This window comes from Anguilla anguilla, chromosome 15 (assembly GCF_013347855.1).
Source record: "Anguilla anguilla isolate fAngAng1 chromosome 15, fAngAng1.pri, whole genome shotgun sequence".
NCBI classification, from domain to species: domain Eukaryota; kingdom Metazoa; phylum Chordata; class Actinopteri; order Anguilliformes; family Anguillidae; genus Anguilla; species Anguilla anguilla.
Window position 1 is genome coordinate 33,009,930 of NC_049215.1, and position 24,688 is coordinate 33,034,617.

General features: G+C 49.2%; 1 protein-coding gene across 16 annotated transcripts in view; it reads right to left on the minus strand.

Annotated features, from left to right (window-relative positions):
• Positions 1 to 2,403: 2,403 nt before the first annotated feature.
• The window catches only part of LOC118214077 (R3H domain-containing protein 1), a 62,059-nt gene continuing 39,774 nt past the window's right edge, over positions 2,404 to 24,688 (minus strand). For 8 of the 16 annotated variants that reach the window (XM_035393568.1, XM_035393562.1, XM_035393563.1 and 5 more), the window contains 13 exons: positions 22,603 to 22,775; positions 21,857 to 21,958; positions 20,086 to 20,331; positions 19,504 to 19,627; positions 14,235 to 14,392; positions 13,283 to 13,434; positions 11,780 to 11,883; positions 11,457 to 11,498; positions 7,533 to 7,702; positions 5,826 to 5,970; positions 5,323 to 5,420; positions 4,989 to 5,073; positions 2,404 to 3,988 (listed from right to left, as the gene is read on the minus strand). In XM_035393568.1, coding sequence (XP_035249459.1) covers positions 3,612 to 3,988; positions 4,989 to 5,073; positions 5,323 to 5,420; positions 5,826 to 5,970; positions 7,533 to 7,702; positions 11,457 to 11,498; positions 11,780 to 11,883; positions 13,283 to 13,434; positions 14,235 to 14,392; positions 19,504 to 19,627; positions 20,086 to 20,331; positions 21,857 to 21,958; positions 22,603 to 22,775 — 1,976 coding nt within the window. In that variant the 3' untranslated portion in view covers positions 2,404 to 3,611. The remainder of the gene's footprint in view (positions 3,989 to 4,988; positions 5,074 to 5,322; positions 5,421 to 5,825; positions 5,971 to 7,532; positions 7,703 to 11,456; positions 11,499 to 11,779; positions 11,884 to 13,282; positions 13,435 to 14,234; positions 14,393 to 19,503; positions 19,628 to 20,085; positions 20,332 to 21,856; positions 21,959 to 22,602; positions 22,776 to 24,688) is intronic. The other 8 variants (XM_035393565.1, XM_035393564.1, XM_035393569.1 and 5 more) reach the window with 6 other exon arrangements.

The following is a 24,688-nucleotide window of genomic DNA, read 5'->3' on the forward strand; positions in this document are numbered from 1 at the left end:
AAACGTCGCTTTTTCTTACATCAGTGGGCTAATTTGCCTAATCTTCGCGGGACTTTTGACCCCGGTGGAAACGCAGACAACCATTGGCTGAAGGAACCTTTTAGTTCCTGGTAAAGTAGTTCCTGGGACTGAAAGTTCCGGGTAATTTTGGTGGAAACGCGGCTTAACTCTCAATACCAATTGAGGATCATTCGAATGCCACAGCAAGCATTGTTGCTGACCATGTGCATGGTTCGCATCTGGAGGGCACACTTCGCTGCTCGGCTAGCAGTAACTTCGAAGGAAAGCAAACGGTGGCTGTACCACTACTAATTTACATTTTCACGCAAGTCCGAGTTTTCGTTCTATTCTTGTCATTTTGCGATTAGCCTATATGGAATTGACGACGAGAAAGTAATAAAACAGCAAATTGTTTACACCGTGTGCATGTTTTCTGCTGTTAATGAATGTGTTTGAGAGGATATATGAAAATCAATAAATACAAAAGTAACCATATATAGTCATTGTTGGTAACCCGTTGTATATAAGTGGAATAAACCCCTCCGGGCTGTCCCGGTTATTAGAAAATAATGTAGGCTACTTCGGTAGTAGTATGGGGTTACAGAAGATATCATATGACAGATGGACCGACGAAACGTCGCTTTTTCTTACATCAGTGGGCTAATTTGCCTAATCTTCGCGGGACTTTTGACCCCGGTGGAAACGCAGACAACCATTGGCTGAAGGAACCTTTTAGTTCCTGGTAAAGTAGTTCCTGGGACTGAAAGTTCCGGGTAATTTTGGTGGAAACGCGGCTTAACTCTCAATACCAATTGAGGATCATTCGAATGCCACAGCAAGCATTGTTGCTGACCATGTGCATCCCTTTTTGGCCACAGTCTACCCTTTTTCAAATTAATACTTTCAGTAGGACAATGTACAAGGTCACAAGGCACACGTCACTGCATGCTTCCATGGACATGACAGTGACTTAAGTTTATTGTAATGGCCTGCACAGTCCCCAGATCTCAGTCCAATAGAGCACCTTAGATACGAAATGGAACGGGAAAGAAAAAAATCTGCAGGAACCGCGTGATGCTATCGAGTCAGCATGGACCAAAATCCCTAAGGAATGTTATCAGCACCTTGCTGCCCCCAATACTTGCTGCCCGTGAAGAACACAGACAGTTCTAGAAATAAAAGGGGGTCCTAACCTGATACTTGATAAGGGGTACCAAATAAAGTGGCCACTGAGTGTGTAAACTAAAAACACATTTATTCAAACTCTCCACTCAGTAACCTGCCATGTTTTCCATTTATAAATAAATTCATGAAACTGTATTTAATCAAAAACTCAATCAGTGGTGGAATTAATTACTTGCATCTTTCAGAATTGTTGGAATTCCAACACTTTTCCGACACCAACTAAAACCCAATCTGTTCAGACTTCAACCCTGACTCCCAGACATTTGATCAATCGATGATCTCAAATCTAATCAACCTTCAATTAAGCAAGTGATCCTTCAATTAATTCTGACATAGTTCCGTTTCCCTGTCACAGGGTCTTGCTTGCTGAATTCTGTCATTTAGCATGTTTCACTTGGAACAGAAGCACATTCCTCTTAAATGGAGAAGTTAATCGGCTGCACTAGAACAGTCTGCAAGTACATGGAGTGCAATATTTTAGGGTATTAAATGTAATCAGGGTAATTCTGTAGACAAAATAACAAATAAGATTGATAGTGCATTCCGTATAACTGCATAATACATTCACAGACGGGAACAAAAATGGATTGTGTGTTTTAAAACAATAACACAAGACGAATACGATACCTGCGGGTGGTTGCTGTTAGGGAAGAAAAGTCTTCACAGCTAAGCAGAGAGCAGTTTCCTTGATAAGTCTGCACAAATGTCAAGTTAATTAGGCCTATCTGTTAATGATCTTGTAAAGTGAATGGAGACGCTAAATGTTATGGACATTTCGGCTTCGCTGAATGAAACGCAAAATTAAATCCATTTTGAGCCATTACTTGCCCGTTAAAACCTTCATGAGTCTGAGCAGAAACCCAGGAGCGTGGTGCTTTTCCATCACTCCGTTTAAAATATGAAAAAAAGGAATAAATCATCATGAAATGCGATACTCGCCTGGGGCTGAGGTTCCACGGGGGTTAATGTAGCAAAGCCCCCTGCCTTATAGAAATTCAACAGTCAAAATGCATCAGCTGCACAAAGACATAAACTGCGCGGTATTATTTTCAAAAGCCAAATCGTTTTATATCTACTTGGTGTTCAAATCCGAGGCATTCCATCAAAATTATTTTCACTCTGATTTGAATCCTGAGGAAAGCGGTTGACGAGTGCAGGTGGCATCGTCAGGATTTCTCTGCATCTCGATGCACTGGAAAAAAAAAAACCCCTCATCTGTGACGAAGCACATCATTTGGTGTAAACATTTATTGGTTTCAAACTGAAATAAAAATGACTTGCACCAGCAAACATTGTACAGCTTTTCAGAATCCACACATTTGGGAGAACAGTAAAAGAAAAAAAAAATTCAGTTGTATAAATGTGCAAACTGATTTTCCAGTGACCTAAGGACTTAAAAAAGAAAAAAAAAAAAAAGGAAAAAAACAAAAACAAAAAAAAAAAAACTTTTTTTAAATGACAGATTTGAAACGATTGGGCTAGTGTGAAGAAAAGGTGAGGAGAGGAGTAGAGGAGGGGATAGCTGAGACACATGAAGCTTGAGGATTGCTAAAAATATGCCACCGGTGAGATATGCATTTCTTGACTTATTTTTTTTAAATTAAGTTAAAACCAGACCAGGAACACTGAACCAAAGACAGTGCGCTCATTCGTGCCTGTTACCAGCATAACATTTTGCAGTGAGGAAAACCGGATCGAATTATATATCTACTGTACTATATAAAGTATTTACAAAGATGTGGATCATTTTACGAGCAACACTGAGGTGCCTTCTAGATTTTGTGAAGGAGTAAAACGGGGGAATCCTAATAGAAGGCACAAAAAGAAACTCATGGTGTCGCTCGGGACATGTCCACGGTGGAGTAACCCTGCTGAACCGCGAGCGGCTGGCCAGGGACAGGCTGTGGGGGGGCGGGGGGGCAGGGCCTACCTGGGCCTACCTGCTGTGTCTCACCTGCTGAGCTCTCTGCTTTAAAGGGGGATAAAGCTGAGAGAGGTCGGGAAACAGAGGGACGGGAGAAAAGAATGCAGCTGTACAACCACGCTTTGGGTCTGACACCAGATTTCACAAATATAAAACTTAACTAAAAAAACAAAAAAGAAAAAAAAAAAAAAAGAAAAAAGTACATGCTGCCATTTGAAATGTTCCTGCCAATTCTGAACTCCCCTCCCACACACACAAAATAAAAAATAATAAATGGCCAATTTTTATTTTATAATGGAATTGCTAAGAACATTACAAAGGCAACATATTCCCAAAAGTCTCTACAACTCAAGTGAAAGCCCATTACATCAAGCCAACTTTAGTGAAAAACATGAAGTGGGGAGGGGACAAGGACAGGAAGTGACTGGTAGTGGTGGTGGTGATGGTGGCAGTGGGTGGAGGAGGAGGGGGGTGCTGCGGGGATCCTGCTCTTCGGCGCCCCCTACTGGGAGCTGGCCCGCTCCAGGTTGTGGAAGTCGTAGTGTCTCTTGCTAGTTCTGAGCCGGAAGGCGGCGGGGGGGCTGCTGTGCCGGACCAGGGCGCTCTGTGCCGCGTATTTGGTGGGGAACACGGCCAGGACGGTGTAGCCGGAGGCCGGGTCCCGGGGCGGTGTCGAGGGGTCAGAGTTCGTGTCGCCGTCCCCGGCTCCGCAGTTCAGTCTCGGCGGCGGCGGCGGCGGGGGCGGGGGCGGCGGCGGCGGGGGCTCTGGCAGCCACCGGATGGTGGCCCCCGCCTTGCACAGCTCCCCGAGCAGCGAATCAGCTTCCACACGACCCATCCCCTCCGGCAGGTCAGTCACTTCCAGGATCCGCCCACTTACTGTGCGGTGGAGGGGGAGAGAGAGAGAGAGGCGCGTCACTCCCAGAGCAACGACACGCCCGCAAGCCCGATTTACACTTCCTCGCACGGCCATTTCGACAAGCGTCACACGACGTTTTGCGTTTTATACTTCCGCAAAGGGCTCTGACGAGAGTTCTATTGTCTCTATGGTAACAATACGCCAAACTCCTGACAGTTTTTTTTTTTTTTTTGACAGTTTAACGTTACCTTTCTGAAAATATGGCAGCACTCGACAGTGAAATAACACGTATCCATGACAATAAATTTCAGTGTTCCATCTGGCTATCCAATCAGCACTGCGCGACAAAGCGTCAAGTTCTGCGACAAAATTCTAGAGCTGCGCGACACCTTTTTTCCGTTGAAAATACGTCATTTTTGTCATGTGACACTTGTCACAAGGGTCGTGCGACAAAGTATAAATCAGGCTTTACAGCATGCGCTTCAGCGGGAGGCAGCGCCGTCCATAAAGAAACACGGTTAGCGCTCGCATCAACACAACGGCATTCTGCTTCAGTCAATGTTCTCCCTCCCCAACACAGCCGCTTCCCTTCACTAACGCACACAAGCCGAGACGGGACGGCCGAGTTCGTCCTCCAGACTCACCGAAAGCTGTCGGCCATCGTTTCAGAAAAGCAGATGACGCAGGGCGTTGCTTTAAACGACCTGGCACTCTGCGTTTCTTTCACTTCACTTCAGCATTCCTGCACTCCAACTTTCACTCACAGGGGTACTTTTTTAAAAGCATAACATTTTTTGCTGCTTCGACAATGAATAACTGCTGATACACACGCAAACACAATCTCACACACATACACACACACACACCATCCATACCTTGCTCTCTGATGAGGCACTATGGAGCTTACAATGACACTTTTGTAAAGAAGCACAGAGACAGGCAGGAGAATTACACAGTAAAGCAGAATCCTTCGGTTTCCTGACCCCTACACTATGGTGGAGGGAGATGCCCTACCATTACCTGCTTCACCTACACTGAGATCTGTAGATAGTGCTTTCCTCGTCAGTTTCCTCCCTCGGCCAACCTGTCGAATTCCCATAGGACCCTGGGAAAAAAAAACAACAACACAGCAACGTTCAGACAGTGGGTCTGATTTCAGCGAACGAATATTCTGCTCTTTCTCTTGGCATTCCGTGCATGTGTGCGTGCACGCGTGGGTGTGTGTGTGTGTGTGTGTGTGTGAGCGCGTGTGTATGTATGTGTGTGTGTGTGTGTGTGTGTGTGTCTGTGTGTGTGTTTGTGTGAGCGCGTGTGTATATGTGTGTGCATTTCTGTGCATCTGTTTGGTCCTCACCTGGTGGCTGGGGACAACGTGAGGTCCATGGATGAGAGGGGGACGGATGGGAGGGGTGTACTGGAGGGGCTGCCCCAGCAGGGGGTACCGTGCGTCACCTGGGGAGGGACAACGCACTCAGGCACGCACGTAATAATAATAATAATAACAATAATAATAATAATAATAATGCACCTTATATAGTGCTTTTTGCACACTCAAACTCAATGGGCATATGTGCAAAAAATAAATAAATTAAAATGAAAAAAGCTCACTACACTGACAGACATTAAAAAGATTACAAACAGAAAATGAATGCAGAAAAAATGCACCACATAACCTAAGAGATCAGCCAAAAAGTAAAGTTGTAAACTGCTGATGAGTCCACATCGCAAGGCTGTGATTGGCCGGTTTGGCCGCAGTGGGATAACACAGTAACTCCGCTGAGAGGAACAAACGGCACTCGGCCCGGACCCTACCCCCTTCCCTCCCCTCCCCTCCCCAATCCCCCCCCCGCGGCTCACCTTGTCCCGGGACGAACGGCCTGGAGAACTGGGGCATGATGGAGATGGGGGCGAGGCCGGGGCGGACGTTCTTCATGTTGGTCAGGTGGGCGGGGGCGGGGGACTGGGCCGGGGAGGAGCTGGGGCTTCCTAGCTGGGGACTGCTCTGCAGGGGCAGGGAACAGGGGGGGGGGGGGGTTAAGCCTATTTATGCACCAATAGCTGTACCGCACGGAATCCGGGACAAATCAAGTTCACATTTACCACACTGCTCTGAGTCAGTGACTGAACAGGCGAGAATACAGAAAATCAATCAAGCCGCACAGACAGGGCTACGTCAATCTGAGGGACAGGTCAGGTTAGGTTAGGTCAGGTTAGGTCAGGTCAGGTCAGGTCAGGTCAGGTCAGGTCAAGGCTGTGGATGGTTCCACAAAGAGTCCTGGTAAACCATTCCATAAATGATTAATCCTCTATGATGCTGGTATTCTACCTCAGTCCTGGGGACCGCCCCTGCTGATGCTGGTTTTCGTTTCAACCCCAATTGCAATCCCCAAATGTTAAAAAGTTGTTCATTTTTCAAATATTTGTGCTTTTCATGCTTTAGTGGGATTATTTACCCTCTTCAGCCACATTATGTCAGGAATAGGTGCGCATGCCATTAACTTCTCATGTCTGCATTGTGCTATACTGCAAACTGTATTAAAAAAACAGCAGAATTATTTAACCGATTAAGTTAAAGACTGAGGTGAATCAATAGCTAGGTGTCTGAACAGGTGCGGATTCTAAGGCTGCTTTCACACCGGATGCGTTTTATTGGCATGGAAACGCGAGACTCACTTCCTGTCGTGGTTTTTTTGAAGCCTACTCTGAAAAATGCGCAGGAGGCGCCGTTTTATTTTTTTTCGCGCTGTTGCTCGGCAACGGCACTCTGCTCCTGTCAATCGTTTGCGTAACGTATTTAATGTCATTAGCTGCCTAATTTCACCCGAAAATAACTTCCCATCTACGTCCTCACGGCACTAATGTGTCGTCGTGCCTTGGACCGATTATTTTTTGTCATGGAAGTTACGATTTGTGAAATCGTACAACTGCCAGTGGCCAGGAACTGTCACGACCAACCTCTCTTTCATCTTCTCCTTTATTTACAGAAGAAGCTAACGGCATACTCAAGGCCCGCCTCTACTGTCATGCGATTGGACGGCAGAGAATAGAGTGACAGTGACGTGGGGCGCTTTCTTGACTCAGAACACTTAAAAATAGGCCCGTTTTCAGCTCCATGGGCCCCTAAAAACAGCGATGTGCCCGAGGAGCTCGGTGTGACACAGCAGCGTAAAAAAACGCTTCAAACTCATTTTAAATAATCAGAAAACTGGCGTCCCCAGCTGCTAAAGCACACCCGATGAGAACGAGGGAGCCTAAAAAGAGAGACTGAGTTTCACTGTAGAATCTGAGGAAAACACTGGAGCCCATGACCCTCAGACTGACAGTCCAGCAGTCCCTATACACCCTCACATGCTGTCCTATAGGGGTACTGTTACCACGGCACCCCATTTTGTACTACACAGGGGCAGTGTTACCATAGCACCACAGCCTGTCCTAAAAAAAAAAGTCTGTTTTATGTCGCTCTGGATAAGAGCGTCTGCTAAATGCCTGTAATGTAATGTAATGTAATGTAAAACAGCAGGGTTACCATGGCAACACAGCCGTCCTAACTGGGGGCGGAGTTACCTGCGATGTGTCGAGACTGGGGAGGTCTGTACACTTCTGGCCCCTCTGGTGGTCCAGGCTGTAGTATTTGTGGTGCTTCCACTGGGGGGGGGAGTGCGCCCGGGGCTGCTGGTTCGGGGGTAACGTCAGCTGCATCATGAGCATGCCGCTGCCGTGTGGGGGGGGCACACCTGCACGAAAAAACAAAACTTGTGACATCACAGGCCACTCCCTGAACTGCGTGCGCACGAAACGCCACACTTCACCACACCAGCACCGGCACAGACTACAAGGCACAGAGAAGCCATTACTACACACAGGCACAGAGAGGCCATTACTACACATAGGCACAGAGAGGTCATTACTACACACAGGCACAGAGAGGTCATTACTACACACAGGCACAGAGAGGTCATTACTACACACAGGCACAGAGAGGTCATTACTACACACAGGCACAGAGAGGCCATTACTACACACAGGCACAGAGAGGTCATTACTACACACAGGCACAGAGAGGCCATTACTACACACAGGCACAGAGAGGTCATTACTACACACAGGCACAGAGAGGTCATTACTACACACAGGCACAGAGAGGTCATTACTACACACAGGCACAGAGAGGCCATTACTACACACAGGCACAGAGAGGTCATTACTACACACAGGTACAGAGAGGCCATTACTACACACAGGCACAGAGAGGTCATTACTACACACAGGCACAGAGAGGTCATTACTACACACAGGCACAGAGAGGTCATTACTACATACAGGCACAGAGAGGTCATTACTACACACAGGCACAGAGAGGTCATTACTACACACAGGCACAGAGAGGTCATGACTACATACAGGCACAGAGAGGTCATTACTACACACAGGCACAGAGAGGTCATTACTACACACAGACACAGAGAGGTCATTACTACACACAGGCACAGAGAGGTCATTACTACACACAGGCACAGAGAGGCCATTACTACACACAGGCACAGAGAGGCCATTACTACACACAGGCACAGAGAGGTCATTACTACACACAGGCACAGAGAGGTCATTACTACACACAGGCACAGAGAGGCCATTACTACACACAGGCACAGAGAGGTCATTACTACACACAGGCACAGAGAGGTCATTACTACACACAGGCACAGAGAGGTCATTACTACACACAGGCACAGAGAGGCCATTACTACACACACAGGTACAGAGAGGTCATTACTACACACAGGCACAGAGAGGTCATTACTACACACAGGCACAGAGAGGTCATTACTACACACAGGCACAGAGAGGTCATTACTACACACAGGCACAGAGAGGTCATTACTACACACAGGCACAGAGAGGTCATTACTACACACAGGCACAGAGAGGTCATTACTACACACAGGCACAGAGAGGTCATTACTACACACAGACACAGAGAGGTCATTACTACACACAGGCACAGAGAGGTCATTACTACACACAGGCACAGAGAGGCCATTACTACACACAGGCACAGAGAGGTCATTACTACATACAGGCACAGAGAGGTCATTACTACATACAGGCACAGAGAGGTCATTACTACACACAGGCACAGAGAGGTCATTACTACACACAGGCACAGAGAGGTCATTACTACACACAGACACAGAGAGGTCATTACTACACACAGGCACAGAGAGGTCATTACTACACACAGGCACAGAGAGGTCATTACTACACACAGGCACAGAGAGGTCATTACTACACACAGGCACAGAGAGGTCATTACTACACACAGGCACAGAGAGGTCATTACTACACACAGACACAGAGAGGTCATTACTACACACAGGCACAGAGAGGTCATTACTACACACAGGCACAGAGAGGCCATTACTACACACAGGCACAGAGAGGTCATTACTACACACAGGCACAGAGAGGTCATTACTACACACAGGCACAGAGAGGCCATTACTACACACAGGCACAGAGAGGTCATTACTACACACAGGCACAGAGAGGTCATTACTACACACAGGCACAGAGAGGTCATTACTACACACAGGCACAGAGAGGTCATTACTACACACAGGCACAGAGAGGTCATTACTACACACAGGCACAGAGAGGCCATTACTACACACAGGCACAGAGAGGTCATTACTACACACAGGCACAGAGAGGTCATTACTACACACAGGCACAGAGAGGTCATTACTACACACAGGCACAGAGAGGCCATTACTACACACAGGCACAGAGAGGCCATTACTACACACAGGCACAGAGAGGTCATTACTACACACAGGCACAGAGAGGCCATTACTACACACAGGCACAGAGAGGTCATTACTACACACAGGCACAGAGAGGTCATTACTACACACAGGCACAGAGAGGTCATTACTACACACAGGCACAGAGAGGTCATTACTACACACAGGCACAGAGAGGTCATTACTACACACAGGCACAGAGAGGCCATTACTACACACAGGCACAGAGAGGTCATTACTACACACAGGCACAGAGAGGTCATTACTACACACAGGCACAGAGAGGTCATTACTACACACAGGCACAGAGAGGTCATTACTACACACAGGCACAGAGAGGTCATTACTACACACAGGTACAGCTGCAAGATACAGGATTAAACGCGACAAAAGTTAACAGAAACAAAAGCAATGTTTTTTTTCCCCCATTAGTACATAATTTCTCCTCCTCAATTAAAGACAAAAATAGGACCTCCTGTTCATTTTCCCCAATAGTTTTGGCAAATTTAATTGCGCACACAAACCCATGACAATCTTAATATGCACTGTGTCACCAGCAATTAAACGTAGCATTTGTACAGTGATGTTGACTTATGCATTATTCAAAGGGGCCTGGGCACCGAGATCGAGCTCCAAGGATGAAGACATAAATACTTAATCGTGTTAAAATTTCCGTCCGCAAAGCAGCCAATTAAAATACGTTTGCTCTGTGAGCGAGGCTGTGTTACTGGACCTTCTCTTCACCCCCCTGCCACAAAATGGCTTCTCTTCATTATGATTATTTCAACAGCAGCAGAAACTAAAGAAAGGCTTAATCCTTTCCTCTGGCTTAAGGTACGTGAGCGATTGTTTCAAGGGGAACCAAAAACAGGATCAGAGGTTTTTAACCACTCTGAAAGTCTCCTCTAAAAATAAAATCAACAGAAGACCGTTTCCTAATGATTTTTTAACAGAGTGCACAATCGTTTGGCCTCAGAAGGAGACAAAGAGGCTCAGCTGACATGAACCAGATCTGAGGACAACATTAAGACCCTTTCTTTCTGTGGTCAAATCCACTCTCCTGTAGTGCTCGACTGTTAATTTGATCACATATGGAAGGGAACATTAATCCTTGCACACAATTTCTTCTGCTGCTTTTCCAAATCCAATCTCTCCTTAATCCCTCTCTCTCTATATATATGTATATATATATATATATACACACACACACACACACACACATTTCTGTCACCAATCTGAGCAAAAATGTAATTCCAGGATTTAAAAGGCAGTTTTTATGGGTCCTAAAAAGACGGGAGGACGGTTGAAAACGTTCGGGGAAATCAGAATTAACTCGAGAAACATAAAACAGCAAATTAGATTTCGGAGGCTTGCGAGGGCCTCTTTAAAGACACGATAATAGGGAACCAAACACTAGAGGAATCACTTTTTAATTACCAGCCCATATCTCCAATAATTAGATTGTAAAGACGGGGAAAGCAGGCTGAATTAGCTCAGAGTCACAGGGGTCTTCAGGCATTGGGACGGCTGTTCTTCATAGCTGTCCGGGTAATATGGTGGGGTTCTCAGAGCTGTGAATGCCCTCCACCTCCATTTTGATTTGTGTGAGGAGTAATTTGCCAAAAGGAGTAAATGTATTTAACACCACTTCCCTTTGTTGTGTGCGAGCTCAGGATGGACTCACTCGTATTGTGAAGACGGGAGAGGTGAGGATTTGGAGTGAAGGCTAGAGGCGCAGGAAAAGAATGGAAAGAGAGAGAGAGAGCTACCTCTGGACACCATGGTGCAGAAAGCCAGCCCTGTACACCATTTTGAAATCATAAAAATGCATCAAATGAAATCTGCATGTATGGCAGCTACAGTAATGACATACTTCTAGAACAGAAGTGAAATGTTGGCAGTGCGATTGGTCTCTCTTAGAACAGTGTGGACTGTGACCGGTCTCTGTTAGAACAGAGTGGAATGTGATTGGTCTCTGCTAGAACAGAGTGGATTGTGATTGGGTACCTGCACACTGCTGGCCGGGGAGCTGCTGGGAGCTGCAGGGGGAGGACGTCCGAGGGAACTGCATCTGCTCTGAGCCCGGAGGAGGCAGGAAACTCACAGAGGAGCTGAGGGCATGCAACACACACACACACAACCACACAACCACACACACACACACACACACAACCACACACACAAAGAGAGAGGAAGTCAGGTCATGCCCAGTGCAGATACCCAAAAGCACAGATGACTAGTCAGACCTGACACATTCAGCACACTGCTTTAAACTGGGAAGAAATGCTGAACTAGATATATACTACACATACTGGGGGGTTCTCTTTATCTCTTTTGAAAGCAGTGAATATCATTTTGTTATTATTCATCAGTGAGCTGAGCAAATATGTTTCTGAAATCAATTGTCACGGAAATCAAAACAATGCAGTCCCGTAGGCATTTATCATAATACCATATTAATAATAAAAAAAATTTATTTAATTAATTTTCTCCTGACAGTCTGATAGTGATACACTGGAAGCTGATATAGGCAGATATAAGCAGATATAAGCTGATATAGGCAGATATAAGCAGATATAAGCTGATATAGGCAGATATAAGCAGATATAAGCTGATATAGGCAGATATAGGCAGATATAGGCAGATATAGGCAGATATAAGCTGATATAGGCAGATATAAGCAAATATAAGCAGATATAGGCAGATATAAGCTGATATAAGCAGATATAAGCAGATATAAGCAGATACAAGCTGATATAGGCTGATATAAGCAGATATAAGCTGATATAGGCAGATATAAGCTGATATAGGCAGATATAAGCAGACATAGGCAGATATAAGCTGATATAAGCTGATATAGGCTGATATAAGCAGATATAAGCTGATATAGGCAGATATAAGCAGATATAAGCTGATATAAGCTGATACAAGCTGATACAAGCTGATATAGGCAGATATAGGCAGATATAAGCTGATATAAGCAGATATAAGTAGATATAGGCAGATATAAGCAGATATAAGCAGATATAAGCAGATATAAGCTGATATAGGCAGATATAGGCCGTATGGATGTGCAGCAGGCTAGCTGCAGGAGGCAGGCAGTAGGCCCCAGGAGGAGCAGCCCTCTATACTGGGGCGCGCATGAAGGATGGGGCGGAGAGGAGCGTCTCCAAACGGGACGGGCGCAGTTATATTAATACCCGCCGAATCGCCTGCATCATAAATCATCTTGTGAGCGACCTACTAAAAAGAGAGGCACTTCTTCAGGGAGGAGGGGAAGAGGCTGAAAACGACCTCTCCTCGTCTTCCGTCGACCCAGCCCGCTAGAGATCCGCTCCCCCCCACCCCCCACCCCCACCCCCTGCCACCTTTAAGCGACAGGACGTCCTGGGTAGTGTGTTCTCACAGCCTGGAGCCGTGAAACGGGGCCCGCTACGGACGGGACGGGATGGGACGGGACAGGACGCTGCGGTACGGGACAGGGCGGGGCGGGACGGGGGCGGAGCTCACCTCATGGTGCTCTGCTGGCCGGGAGGAATAACACTGTAGTACACCTGCACGCTGGAGGCCGGGACGGGGCCCTGGCTGGACTGGCTGGGGATCAGCATGGGCTGCTGATACGTCTGCTGCGGCATGCCCTGGGACCCCTGGGCCATGGATACCTGCCCGCACAGAGAGGAGCAGCTTCACCAATGAAAAGCACCGCTGGGCACAGACATCCACAGCTCCACCAATGAAAAGCACCGCTGGGCACAGACATCCGCAGCTCCACCAATGAAAAGCACCGTTGGGCACAGACATCCGCAGCTCCACCAATGAAAAGTGTCCGTTTATTATTATTATTTTTTGTTTATTAATTTTAAGTTGACAAGCCTATAGCTAAATCATTACCATTCAAAAAGAACACCGATTCAAAAGTGAGAGTGTTCATTCAAAGGTTTCAATATAAAACCACTATTGAGGAATGAGTTCCCAAATGACATTCTATTTGCAGTGAAACTAATGACTACACACACACATATGCAAACACTCACACACTCTCACACACACACACACACATATGCAAACACACACAGACTCAGTCACATGCACACACTCTCACACGCACTCACGCACTCACACACTCTCTCACACACACAAACACTCTCAAACAGTCACACACACACTCACACACACTCACACACACACACACACACACACACACACACACTCACACATATGCAAACACACACACACTCAGTCACATGCACACACTCTCACACACACACACACACACTCACACACTCACACACTCTCTCACACACACAAATACTCTCAAACAGTCACACACACACACACAGTCACACACACACACACACGCACACGCACATCCACACCCACACACACACAAACACACCCTCTCACACACTCACTCACACACTCACACACACACACACACACACACACACACCAGCATGCGTACCTGATAAGACGGCACGGTCGGGTACTGGACCATCATGCCCTGCATCTGCGCCCCCATGCCGGCGTGCTGGCTGCCGAGCAGGCTCTGGCTCTGGGGCTGCGGCAGCCCCACCAGGCTCTGGTAGCTCTGCGGCTGATTTGGCATCACGGTCTGATAACCTGGAGAGAGAGAGAGCAGAACCACGGCTAAAGTCCACAGAGGCCCACGATACTCACACAGTCAACAACACCACCGCGTCCCGATGAAAAATGGGACCATTAGGAATTCAAATTAACAAAAAAATAAAATGAAAAAATAACCGGAATAAATGTACGAAACGTAAAATAAAAAGGATATCGCGTATGATTCAAATTCTCATTAACGTAATTGCATAATTAACGTAAATAGGCATCACAAAATGGCAGCCGCTGAAATGTAATGGCTTTAAAGAGATGATTCACCCTCCCGAGCTGCTGCAGCTTGTTAGAAAGTTTCTAAAGACGACTGGGTCATTTAAGAGCTTATTTTCCCGTGGATACAATCGCAATTACGCACAGAGCCGCCAAATGGCTTATTTTTGCAAATGATACCATTTGGTTTTATTATTGTTAGCATCTTAAATGGATTTTAAACAGAACCAAATGGCTCTTCGTCATCCACAAATATATTATAATTTACTTTGAAATGAGACAGCTGCCATTTTTGGGTCAGAAGGCCATTTCTCCATGTAAGAAAATCAAACAGTAAAATTAGGGTTAAAAAATGAGGGCTTCCCTTTCAGATATATTCATACATCATTACAGCCACAGAAATATGATGACTTCAAGCACTATTCATACCTTTTAATATATATATAAATGCAGTTCATTTACCATTTTTAACAATTAGCAAGTATTTTAGTTCAATTAATAGGAAAACAAATACTGAAAAAATGATTAGGAAGATAGCCAGGTGAAAGGCAGTTGCTTCAAAAATGTTTACGCACACTGTCAGCCAAAAAAAGAAATAAACAGAGCAAGAACAAATGAGACAAATCAAAAGGACAGTTGAGAGAAACAAACTGGAAAGAGCTTCTTTCAGAGTGTAATTAATGGCACTGAATATCAAACCCTAACGGAACATGACAGCACTGCACAAACCCAAAGCCCCTCTCAGCTCCTCCTTTACAGCACAAACCCCAAAGCCCCTCTCAGCTCCTCCTTTACAGCACAAACCCAAAGCCCCTCTCAGCTCCTCCTTTACAGCACAAACCCCAAAGCCCCTCTCAGCTCCTCCTTTACAGCACAAACCCCAAAGCCCCTCTCAGCTCCTCCTTTACAGCACAAACCCCAAAGCCCCTCTCAGCTCCTCCTTTACAGCACAAACCCCAAAGCCCCTCTCAGCTCCTCCTTTACAGCACAAACCCCAAAGCCCCTCTCAGCTCCTCCTTTACAGCACAAACCCCAAAGCCCCTCTCAGCTCCTCCTTTACAGCACAAACCCCAAAGCCCCTCTCAGCTCCTCCTTTACAGCACAAACCCCAAATCCTCTCTCAGCTCCTCCTTTACAGCACAAACCCCAAAGCCCCTCTCAGCTCCTCCTTTACAGCACAAACCCCAAATCCTCTCTCAGCTCCTCCTTTACAGCACAAACCCAAAGCCCCTCTCAGCTCCTCCTTTACAGCACAAACCCCAAAGCCCCTCTCAGCTCCTCCTTTACAGCACAAACCCCAAAGCCCCTCTCAGCTCCTCCTTTACAGCACAAACCCCAAAGCCCCTCTCAGCTCCTCCTTTACAGCACAAACCCCAAAGCCCCTCTCAGCTCCTCCTTTACAGCACAAACCCCAAAGCCCCTCTCAGCTCCTCCTTTACAGCACAAACCCCAAAGCCCCTCTCAGCTCCTCCTTTACAGCACAAACCCAAAGCCCCTCTCAGCTCCTCCTTTACAGCACAAACCCCAAAGCCCCTCTCAGCTCCTCCTTTACAGCACAAACCCCAAAGCCCCTCTCAGCTCCTCCTTTACAGCACAAACCCCAAATCCTCTCTCAGCTCCTCCTTTACAGCACAAACCCCAAAGCCTCTCTCAGCTCCTCCTTTACAGCACAAACCCCAAATCCTCTCTCAGCTCCTCCTTTACAGCACAAACCCAAAGCCCCTCTCAGCTCCTCCTTTACAGCACAAACCCCAAATCCTCTCTCAGCTCCTCCTTTACAGCACAAACCCCAAAGCCCCTCTCAGCTCCTCCTTTACAGCACAAACCCAAAGCCCCTCTCAGCTCCTCCTTTACAGCACAAACCCCAAAGCCCCTCTCAGCTCCTCCTTTACAGAACAAACCCCAAAGCCCCTCTCAGCTCCTCCTTTACAGCACAAACCCCAAAGCCCCTCTCAGCTCCTCCTTTACAGCACAAACCCCAAAGCCCCTCTCAGCTCCTCCTTTACAGCACAAACCCCAAAGCCCCTCTCAGCTCCTCCTTTACAGCACAAACCCCAAAGCCTCTCTCAGCTCCTCCTTTACAGCACAAACCCCAAAGCCCCTCTCAGCTCCTCCTTTACAGCACAAACCCCAAAGCCCCTCTCAGCTCCTCCTTTACAGCACAAACCCCAAATCCTCTCTCAGCTCCTCCTTTACAGCACAAACCCAAAGCCCCTCTCAGCTCCTCCTTTACAGCACAAACCCCAAAGCCCCTCTCAGCTCCTCCTTTACAGCACAAACCCCAAAGCCCCTCTCAGCTCCTCCTTTACAGCACAAACCCCAAATCCTCTCTCAGCTCCTCCTTTACAGCACAAACCCAAAGCCCCTCTCAGCTCCTCCTTTACAGCACAAACCCCAAATCCTCTCTCAGCTCCTCCTTTACAGCACGAACCCCAAAGCCCCTCTCAGCTCCTCCTTTACAGCACAGTTCTAAAGGCTTCAAAGAGTATTCATTACATCCCATTTACAGCAAAGCGATAGAAAAGGTCAAAGTTTCCTTTTACAGCCTGAAATTCAAAAAAATGAATCAACACTCAGTAAGTCTGTCAAGTTCTGAGATCCTCGGCTCCTAAAGGTAAGGAATGAAAACAAAGAGGGGGGAAAAAAGAAGAAAAAAAGTATTTTTTTATGGGCAAATAAAGGCTTACCGTAACGAGGGCTTATTTTACGGGAGCTGCGTCCCCCTTTTACTAAAACGGGGCTCTTATCTGGGAGAGTGCATCAGTTTCAAGGTTACCGGGGAGACCGTATTGCTGACGATCGGTTTTAAAAAAACGAAACAAAAAAAAAACCCAGTGCCGGGAGATGTACCGGGAGAGCAGCACTGGGGGGGGGGGGGTGGCTGGGATTTTTCAATTTCTCCCTGCTTTTTCGCCGTGGCGACCGTAATCAATTTGGCCGGGGACGAGAGTGGAAGTGGGACAAAAGGACCGGGCGGCGGGGCGGGCTCCCCGCGGGGCGGGAGGCGGGGGCTATTTTAGGCCCCATTCTCTCACCTGCACTTACACGCCCAGCTTGAGGCGAATGCAATATTAAACACCCTCCATTCGAGCTGACTGTGCAGGGGGCGAGGGGGGGGTATGAGGGGGGAGGACACAGGCAGGGGGATGCTTTGTGCGCTAATGTGCCCTAGCACTGAATGCGTTTCAAAGGCACTTCTAACCGCTCGCTACGCGCCCCCCCCCGCCCCCCCCCCGCCCCCCCCACCGTCCTCACCGCCCACACCCCCAAGCCCTCCCCCACCCCGCCCCCCCCCCCCCCCCCCCCCCCCCATGTGAGAGGTTTAAAGGCAGCCGCTTTGAGGCGAACAAAACCTCAACACCCCCTTTCCTTCCTCTCCCTGTTAGTGTTGGGATGCTGTGACATTTGTGAGATTTCTCAGTTCTAGCAGCATAATCTTCCATGGGGGGGAGGGAGGGGGGGGGGGCATGAAATGCAATAACGCAGTTTTAAAACCCACTGCTACTTTAATTAAAATCATTCGTTCGAAAAAGCACAATATGAATACTAGACTGAGCTCAGTAAACTGTGCAAGAAATACTGAAAAGGTCCGTTTGATGGTCATTCAATCATCTCATTTGAGGATCGACAGTTATTTTACTTTTATTTTAGTAATTACCATTCACGCGCCATTGTGAGTGCACCAAACCCTTGTGAAATGACGAGACTGAAATGAATGATGGTGAATCCCTCTCTGCTGTGGGCCATCCTCTGCTTGTTACTCTCTCTGCTTTCTCACAGGTGACAAAGCAAGAAAAGATGGCGAATGGCCTGTCCGCTATCCTTTAAAAAAAACAACAACAAAAAAAAAAACCCCTCTTCGTTCGTGCCTTTGTAAATTAGGTCGTTAGGCTGAGTCCAAGTGACATATACGTGTGTATGATTGCATATTAGGACATATTAGGGTTTTTTAAAGCGTAATAAGAACGATGTCGGCATGACGGACGGTAATTTTGCGGAGGTCCAAAGCCGGCAGCTGAAGAGCAGTGAGAAGCTGAAAAAGAGACCGGTTCACTGTGAGAATCATAATCCTCTCAGACAGCACCCCGGTCCCGAATTCTGCCCCTCCGATTCGCTCCGAGGCCCCTCCCTCCCGCCCCCGCCACACAGACCACCAATGACATGCGTGAACCGCGCTGCCAATCAAAATAAAAACCGAAGCAGCACAACGGACCCAGCGGGGAGGGGAGCCATGCTAACCGCGCGTTTGATTAGAGCCTGATACTGTTCTCCGACAAAAACTGTGGGACATCGAGGGTCCTCTGTAGGAGAAAGAGAACACCCACCCCTCCCCCCCCCCCCACCTCCCCGGCGCACCCTGCCCCCCCCCCCCCCCCCCCCCCACCTGCGCAAGGTGAGGGGAAAGTGGCGTGAAAGGCGGGCGCTTGCCGCTAATGAGCACAGACCACCTGGGACCGCAGGTACTAAGATGGCCGCAGGCGAACGTTTAGAGAACGCTGAAGGACAGCCCAGTTACATTCCTGTCTGTCTGTTACAGAGCGTGACGATATGAATGTCACCCAGCTGTGTTATCCTGCATTTACTGACCCGGGCAAGTTCTGCAAAAGTTCTGCACGCAAACCTGGTGGTAACAATACCTTAAAGTTCATAATTTAGGCCAAACTCCAAATGGCCCCTAAGGTCGGGGAGGTGGAAGTGCCCCACCTGAGCGTCTAAGGGTCGTTCCAATGTACGTGATGCTAATATGCGTGGTGCTGTTCGTACTGAGCAGAACGTGCTAGCCAGCTAGCTTCAGTGCCATTTTTCCTTCTGTTGAACGTGACGTTAGAAAGCCCGTCGCCCCCTGCGTGTCCCAGCATGCCCCTGGGCGCGGGGTTTACCTGACTGCTGGGCGGGCTGGGGCAGCGGCTGGTTCTGGGGGCTGTTGTAGTGCACTGGGGTGACCGGTCGGTACTGCTGGCTGGAGTGTGGGTACTGGCCGGGGGCGCAGTAACACGCAGGCATCTGTAGGGGGAAGCAGAGTCACCGTCACAGCCTCTAGTCTCCTGGCTGTGAAATATGGGCCATTACTACACTGCCCCATTACTGTATGATCACACGCAGTGCATCACACACCCTGACAGGCAATGGGCCTGCTGAAGGTGCTCAAATGAAGGGGGAGGTGCACAGGACGCACAAGCACCATGTTTTATGTGCACAGCAATACCTACTGACATTTCAATATCGCATTAGAAACAATTACCAATAATATTTCACCATGTTTTAACAGATAACTTTGAAATACTGCTTTCGATCTCGGAAAGGTCGGCTGGACATCGGTCGGGCACGTAAAGCAAAGGAATGAAGTGTGAAGAGGGAAACAGCGAACCGGACCACTGCCAGTGTCAGTTAGACAGCGTCAGTAACCGTAGCAAACGGGCCGGACGTCCCCGAGCGAACAGGAAGTGACGCGCGAGCCTTACCTGCTGCATGGGCTGCTGGATGTAGCCCTGCTGCTGCATGATGGGCTGGCTGACGGAGGGGGCGGAGCCGGCGTAGGCGGGGGCGGGGCCGGGCTGGCCCGGGGGCGGGGCCACCATGTAGCCGGCCTGCTGGGGAGCCTGCAGCACCATGGAGGAGGAGTACAGGGCGGTGTGGCCGTCCGGCCCCTCTGCCGAGGCCTGCCGCACCAGGTTCATGTGGCTGAACTGGGCCCCCAGGTTGTCTTGCTGCAGGAGGGGGGCCATAGGGGAAAACGGTCACACCCCCCCAGAACCCCTCACCACCGGCCCCCAGTGCACAGAATCACCCCGTTTCATAAAGCTAGCTCAAGCCTGAAGGTCACTCCCAGCTAATTTGGCTCACCATGAATTACTTAATTTTTTCCTGAGTTGGTGGGTAGGGGAACTTCTAAATTTATAGCCACAGATAAATTTAATATTGGGTGCAAAATTAATCATTTAAAGCCCAAGTCTTTTCATTTAAAGCAGTCTTCCCAAGATATAATTAGCCATTAAGGGATTTTTATGGGCAGGGGGAGGTCAGGAGCGATTGAATTGCATCAGTGGACAAAGGGAGCAAAAACAGGGCACACAAAAAAGTAATGTAATTAACCATGGACTCATCCACAAGCCAGGAATTAAAGCTGCTTATGGAAAACAGGCTTCATAAAGGGGAGCAGCAGCTTGGTCCCTGAGGAGAGCCACGTCTCTGCAAGCTGAACTCTGAACTAAGCAAACGACTGGTCTGGCGCGGCACACTGTCTGAGCGTGTTTTATGCTGTCCACATGCAAATTAACCACTTTTCTGCTATGCATTACAATGTGATAAATTATGCATGCATGCAGTGCCCAGTGCTACAGCCTATGTTTTGCTTTCCATTAACAGAATCACCTTTCAAACATCCCCTATGAGTTTACCCCACATCTAGCGGGCTTCACTCCAATTCCAGTTGCCATCCGACATTTCAAAGTATTGATTTCAGCCAATACTGTTACAGTATGTAATTTCTCTAACATCTAAAAATAAGAAGCTCAGAAAGAGTTTGAGCGCTATATACCCCCCCCCCCCCCCCAGTTTAAATGAATCGCTAATCCCTTTCACCCAAGTCGATGGCTGAACACATGTAAACAGCTTTAGGGCTTGGGCAGGGGACCTCTCCCACATCTGATTTATCTGAAGGACCAAGCCCACGTCCAGCAGCACAAGCCTAACAGGCAGACAGCTGTAAGCAAAACACAGAGAGGCGGACAGCCCGGCACGGGAGGGGTAGCAGGGGGTGTCACGAGATGAGCCACGGGGAAATGGAGAGACAGGACCCCCCCCCCCCCCCCCCCACACACACACACACACACACACACCCGCCTCCCACCCACGAAAACAGCCACAGGCAGGTTCACAGAGACACACACCTAAACCAAGGGTGCACTACAAGGGCCGGTCCGTTTCGGGATTTTGTGCCAACTTCTGCTCTTAATTATTTCATCAGCTCAAATCGTACCTCGATCTGGTTAAAGCACCAGCTACAGCTACAGCCACAGGCTGCAAGTGCATCCTAAAGATTTCACTGAGCTCAAGCACAGGAGAGAACCAGCTTAGTAGTTTTTAGAGCTGTCAGCGAACCAAAACCAAGGCAACCGGTTGGAGGAGAAATCCGGCATGCGGACCGGCCCCCTCCAGCAGGACCGGAGCTGTGCACCCCTGGGGCGGCGGGGGGAGGGGGGAGGAGGGGGGAGAGAAGAGAAGAGGCGGTACCACAGTGTACTGTTGGTTAGGGGAGACGGGCAGGAGCTGGGACGGGTAAGAGGCCGTGGAGTACTGCAGGGGTTGGGCGGAGGGCTGCAGAGGCCGAATCGGCTGAAGAGGCAACGGGTGGGACAGGGACAGAGAGAGGGAGGGGTCCACGGCGCCAGAGAGAGAGAGAGAGAGAGAGGGAGGTTAAAAAATGAAATAAATGAGAGTAACATGGAAGACTGGGAGAGTAACAGGACAGTCCTTTCACAGAACAAGGCTTCCCCTACGCTAGGGGTGGGGGGTGGGGGTGGGGGTGGGGGTGGGGGGGTGGGAGAGGAGGTTAAAGTTCACAAGGTGGAGAGATAACATGGGGGGGAATCAGACTGCAATGTGTAAATATTAATTTGGACAATAAGAGGCGATTAATTACAGCATGAAATGAGGGTCTCCTACAGAGGTCATGTGAGAAAGTTAAATAGAGGAAATGAAAGGGGAAAGCAGTTACAGATCACATGCCCCATCCCATCGCCCTGTCTTGGCTGCCCCTGCATGGAACCTGCGCTCGATTGGTCAGGGCGATTACCCAATCACGCGCAGCACTGAGGCAGCTTAGCCCCGCCCCTCTGTCTGCTGTTCTCTGTAGGTGGAGGCTGTACTAATGCAGGGCTAAACGGCAGCAGCACACCTGGGCCTGGTCTCAGGAGCGGGTCCATTAAACCGCAGCGTGCTCTGGGCTCGGCGGAGTGGCGGAGAGGAGGCGCACTGACCTGGGAGAGGACGTGGTTGCCCGGCTGGTGCGGGTGCGGGTGCGGGTGCGGGTGCTGGTGGGGCGCGGGCGCGGGCGGAGGAGGGGGCAGGGGCTGCTGGGTCCGGCCCTGCTGCTGGCCCACCGCGGGGTTGTAGACCACGGCGCTGCCGTCGGGATTCACGAAGGGCTGGCCTGCGGGCGGACAGGTGGGCCGTCAGACACGCAGACACGTCGCACGCTTACCGCCCACCGCGTTCACACGGAAACCTGGGCGCTTACCGCCCACCACGTTCACACGGAAACCTGGGCACACAACGCCAGGCGTGTGTTCACACGGAAACCTGGGCGCACAACGCCAGGCGTGTGTTCACACGGAAACCTGGGCGCACAACGCCAGGCGTGTGTTCACACGGAAACCTGAGCGCACAACGCCAGGCGTGTGTTCACACGGAAACCTGGGCACACAACGCCAGGCGTGTGTTCACACGGAAACCTCAGCGCACAACGCTAGGCGTGTGTTCACATGGGAACCTGAGCGCACAACGCTAGGCGTGTGTTCACACGGAAACCTGAGCGCACAACGCCAGGCGTGTGTTCACACGGAAACCTGGGCACACAACGCCAGGCGTGTGTTCACACGGAAACCTCAGCGCACAACGCTAGGCGTGTGTTCACACGGAAACCTCAGCGCACAACGCCAGGCGTGTGTTCACACGGAAACCTGAGCGCACAACGCCAGGCGTGTGTTCACACGGAAACCTGAGCGCACAGCGCCAGGCGTGTGTTCACACGGAAACCTCAGCGCACAACGCCAGGCGTGTGTTCACACGGAAACCTCAGCGCACACCGCCAGGCGTGCGTTCACACGGAAACCTCAGCGCACAACGCCAGGCGTGTGTTCACACGGAAACCTGAGCGCACAGCGCCAGGCGTGCGTTCACACGGAAACCTCAGCGCACAACGCCAGGCGTGTGTTCACACGGAAACCTCAGCGCACACCGCCAGGCGTGCGTTCACACGGAAACCTCAGCGCACAACGCCAGGCGTGTGTTCACACGGAAACCTGAGGCCTTCCGCTACGCCTCTCTACACACCGTCAGTCCGGCACAATAACCCGTCCTAGACTACACCCTGCGGCTGTACGTGAGTTTGGGCATCAGACTGTGAGCAGTAAAACCCGGGCACAGGCAGGCGATAGGAACACACAGGCCTTACACTGTAGATCTGAACACCTTCAGTTCTTATGCAGTGTAAAGAGTCTTCACGGAGGACTGTTTAAAATGGCCGCCTGAGCAGGCATACTCCATGGACCCTTTGAGCTGCAACATCACAAATGTGTGACTAGAATGTTCTAAACTGAGCATTCTAATGCTGATGTCACAACCACTAGTGGTAATTCATTTTGAAAGCAAAGAGTTCTAGAACACTGACTAAGAATTTTGGGGGGAAACCCCCCACGCCCCCCCCACCCCCCCAAAAAAGAAACAAAAAAAAAAAAACAACCCCTAGCTATTCAAAGGGTTAAGAAAGAGTCAATGTCACATAATTTAGTGAAACAGGAAATAGAGCAACAGCAGCACAGACCTGTTCCCGGCCTGATTGTTTTATTGATTGTGTGAGCTCGTGTATGAACGCTACTGGCTTTCCTGAGGAACAGAACGGCATGATGGGAGTCTGCTGGGTGGGGGGGGGCATGAAGTAGCTGTCTAACCTCACACGCAGACCACCCGCTAGCCGCTCCCGAAAACTCCTGTCCCGCTCGGAGCGCCCCCCCCCCCCCCCCCCCTTCCCCTAAATGAATTCCATCCCTAAATGTGTTCCGCCATGACAGGGAAAAAAATTCAAATTTTCCCAACTCTGTGAAAAAAGGTCAATAAGCAATTACACACTGGGGCTGGTGCTCAGAACGCGTTAGCGGCAGCCGTACGGCCCTCTTATCGGCCTCATGCATATTTTAAGGAGCGGCAGAGCGGGCAGACCGAAGTGGCGCGCGTTGGAAATCAGCGGCTAGACTCCGCCGCTGTTCAGATTTGTTTTCCTAGACAGCGCGGCTTCCTTATCCATTTTTCAGCTCACACACGGGAGCTTGTGTTGACGGGGGACTG